Source organism: Octodon degus, unplaced genomic scaffold (genome assembly GCF_000260255.1).
Source record: "Octodon degus isolate 3935 unplaced genomic scaffold, OctDeg1.0 scaffold00314, whole genome shotgun sequence".
In the NCBI taxonomy this organism is placed as follows: domain Eukaryota; kingdom Metazoa; phylum Chordata; class Mammalia; order Rodentia; family Octodontidae; genus Octodon; species Octodon degus.
Genome location: NW_004524890.1, coordinates 401,657 through 404,319, shown reverse-complemented (window position 1 = coordinate 404,319; position 2,663 = coordinate 401,657). Strand labels below are relative to the sequence as shown.

The window sequence follows — 2,663 nt, the reverse complement described above, 5'->3', positions numbered from 1 at the left end:
GAGTGTGGTGTGTGTGTGTGGCCAGCTCAGCCCACCAGGGGGCGGGGCTGGCTGGCATGTGGTGCTGGGAGATTGAACTGCGGTCCCCGATGCTTTAGCTAAGCTTGTTCTAAGTAGGTGCTTTAGACCACTGAGCCATCTCTCCAGCCCCAGTTTCAGTGTTTTTCATGTAACAAAGTATCTCAGTAAAATGTTATTGACTATAAAATATTTTTAGTGTTTATTATATATTAATGTACCTCAAAAAAGTTTAAAATTTGGGTTATATATTGAAATAGTATTTTGGGTATATTGATTTAAATCTTATTAAAAATAATTTTAGAGACTGTGGAAATAGCTCAGCAGTCTAAGCACTGGCCTGGCAAGGTCAAGGACTAGGTTCGATCCCTGGCACCTCATGCTGTGCCAGCCCTGGCTTCAAGTTGTAGAGTGAGACCTTGTACCAAATATATAAATTAAAATTAATTGTATCTATTTCCTTTAGCTTTTTTATATGGCTATGTATAATTACATATTTGGTTCACATTATATTCCTATTAAATAACACTGCTTTAAGTCTTCTCTAGTTTTGAATTTTTTGTCTTAATGAAGCTTAATAGTGTGTAGTTTTATTATAATTTTTTAGACCAATAGAAGTTTTGCATAAGGGCTGTCCAAATAGCTCAGCAGATCAAAGTGCCTGTTTAGGCAGATGCAGGGGCCAGGAGTTCAATCCTGGGCCTTCAGTGCTGGCCCCACCCCAGGGGCCTGCAGAGGTGGTGATTGAGACTGGGCGTGGTGGCGTGTGCCTATAATCCCAGCTCTTGGGAGGCTATAAACAGGAGGATCACTCCGAGTCTGGTCTAATAGTGAGACACTGTAGACCCTGTAGACCCTGTTCTAAATACAAAAAAAAAAGTTTTGCATGGATGAAAATATTTTCTAATGTGCTCAATATCATGGTTACTAACCACATGAGGCTGCTGATGATTTGAAATACAGCTATTGTGGTAGCGGGATTGTATTTTAAATTTCCTGAAGTTTATATTAATTTAGCCATAAGTACTGAAAATGCACTAGACAGCACTATTCTAGACTCTATTAAAAGGAAACTTAAAAGAGTTTTGGATTTCTTCTTTCCAGTTGTGTAGGTGTTGAAGAGGAGAAGGCTGCTGAAATTGACCTCTACCACTGTCCCAACTGTGAGGTCTTACATGGGCCCTCCATTAGTAAGTAGATCTTATGGTTTCTATCAAAACGTTGTCCAGAGGAGAGACAGAAGCAGAGGTACCTTGCAGATATCACTGCCTAAGTGCTTCAAAATCATCATCTTTAAGAAATAGAGACGCTTATATATTCCCTGTTCCTCTGTTCCCAGTGATTGTGTAAAGGAAGCACCCATCTTCACCGGGAGCATTCCTAGTCTCTGAGGGACTCTGACTGCAGATTCTCACAGGGATTGTTAGGAAGGCAGGAAGGATCTGTGAGCCCTTTGTTCTTGGAATTATAGTTCACACGTGGTCTTTCTGATTTATGATTTGTTTTTTCTGGTATAGTGAAAAAACGGCGTGGATCTTCAAAAGGACATGAGACACACAAAGGGAAGCCTGTGAAAACTGGGAGCCCTATGTTTATTCGAGAGCTAAGGAGTAGGACTTTTGACAGGTGAGGACCCATGTTTTAAGAGCTGGTAAATAAGGAACCCTGTGAGGGAAAGACTCATTTCTTCCCAGTTTTTCTACTGGCTTTATCATTAGATTCTTCCTCCATTTGTGAGAACATCTGTTGTGCTCAGTTTCTGAGAAACAGCTAGAGGATTCTGTTTGATCTACATAGTACATTTGGGTCCACTTATAAAAACTTGACATAGGGGCCGGGGAGATGGCTCAGTGGAATAAGTGCTTCCCTGGCAAGTGCAAGGGCCTCAGTTCAATCCCCAGTTCTGCCGAAAAAATAAAAATAAATAAATAAATAAATCAAACTTGTCATGACATGTTTGAGGCCCTGAGTTCAATCCCAAGTACCTCCAAAAACAACAACAGCAATAAATTTCTAGTAGTTGGGAAGCAGTGGTTTCTCTAAGTCAGGAGAAGATACTTACACATACTCAAGGAAAGCTGGAACTGGAAGGAGTCTTTTTTTTTTTTTTTTCCGCAGTTCCTGGGATTGAACTCGGGATTTTGTACTTGCCAGGCAAGTGTTTATACAGCTGAAGTATATCCCCGGCCCTTGGATGGAATCTTAATGTTTAACAAATTTAATTTTATTATAGAAATAAGGAAACTTAAAAAAAATTTGAATAGTCATATATTTTTCATTTAAAAATTTTTAGTTAAGTGTGCTTTATTAAGGGCAATTAATATATGAATTAAAAATAATGAACTTTAAAATTAATGAATAAGTAACTTTTGCCTGACTTTTATTTATTTTTTATTTTTTGGGGTTTTTTTTGGTCTGGCTTTTAATTCATTGGACCATTTTCAGATTCCCTGTAATTAAAGTGTTGCTTGGATTATTTCTTCAACTTACTATTTTTGTTGAATTTATTTAAAGATCATGAGTCTATTGTCTACCTCAAATCCCTCAGGTCCTTTCTTCTAAGCCATTCAATTTCTTGTGTATTCTTTCAAAAATAATTTTTGCATACACAAATATGTGCATGCACACACACACACACACACACA

The 2,663-nt window shown here is 38.1% G+C and overlaps 1 protein-coding gene across 3 annotated transcripts in view; it reads left to right on the top strand.

The window, feature by feature from the left end:
• Phf8 (PHD finger protein 8) overlaps nucleotides 1–2,663 on the top strand; it is a 167,673-nt gene that overhangs the window by 20,707 nt on the left and 144,303 nt on the right. For all 3 annotated transcript variants that reach the window (XM_004647577.2, XM_004647576.3, XM_023707823.1), the window contains 2 exons: nucleotides 1,123–1,208; nucleotides 1,536–1,644. In XM_004647577.2, the coding sequence (XP_004647634.1) occupies nucleotides 1,123–1,208; nucleotides 1,536–1,644 (195 nt within the window). The remainder of the gene's footprint in view (nucleotides 1–1,122; nucleotides 1,209–1,535; nucleotides 1,645–2,663) is intronic.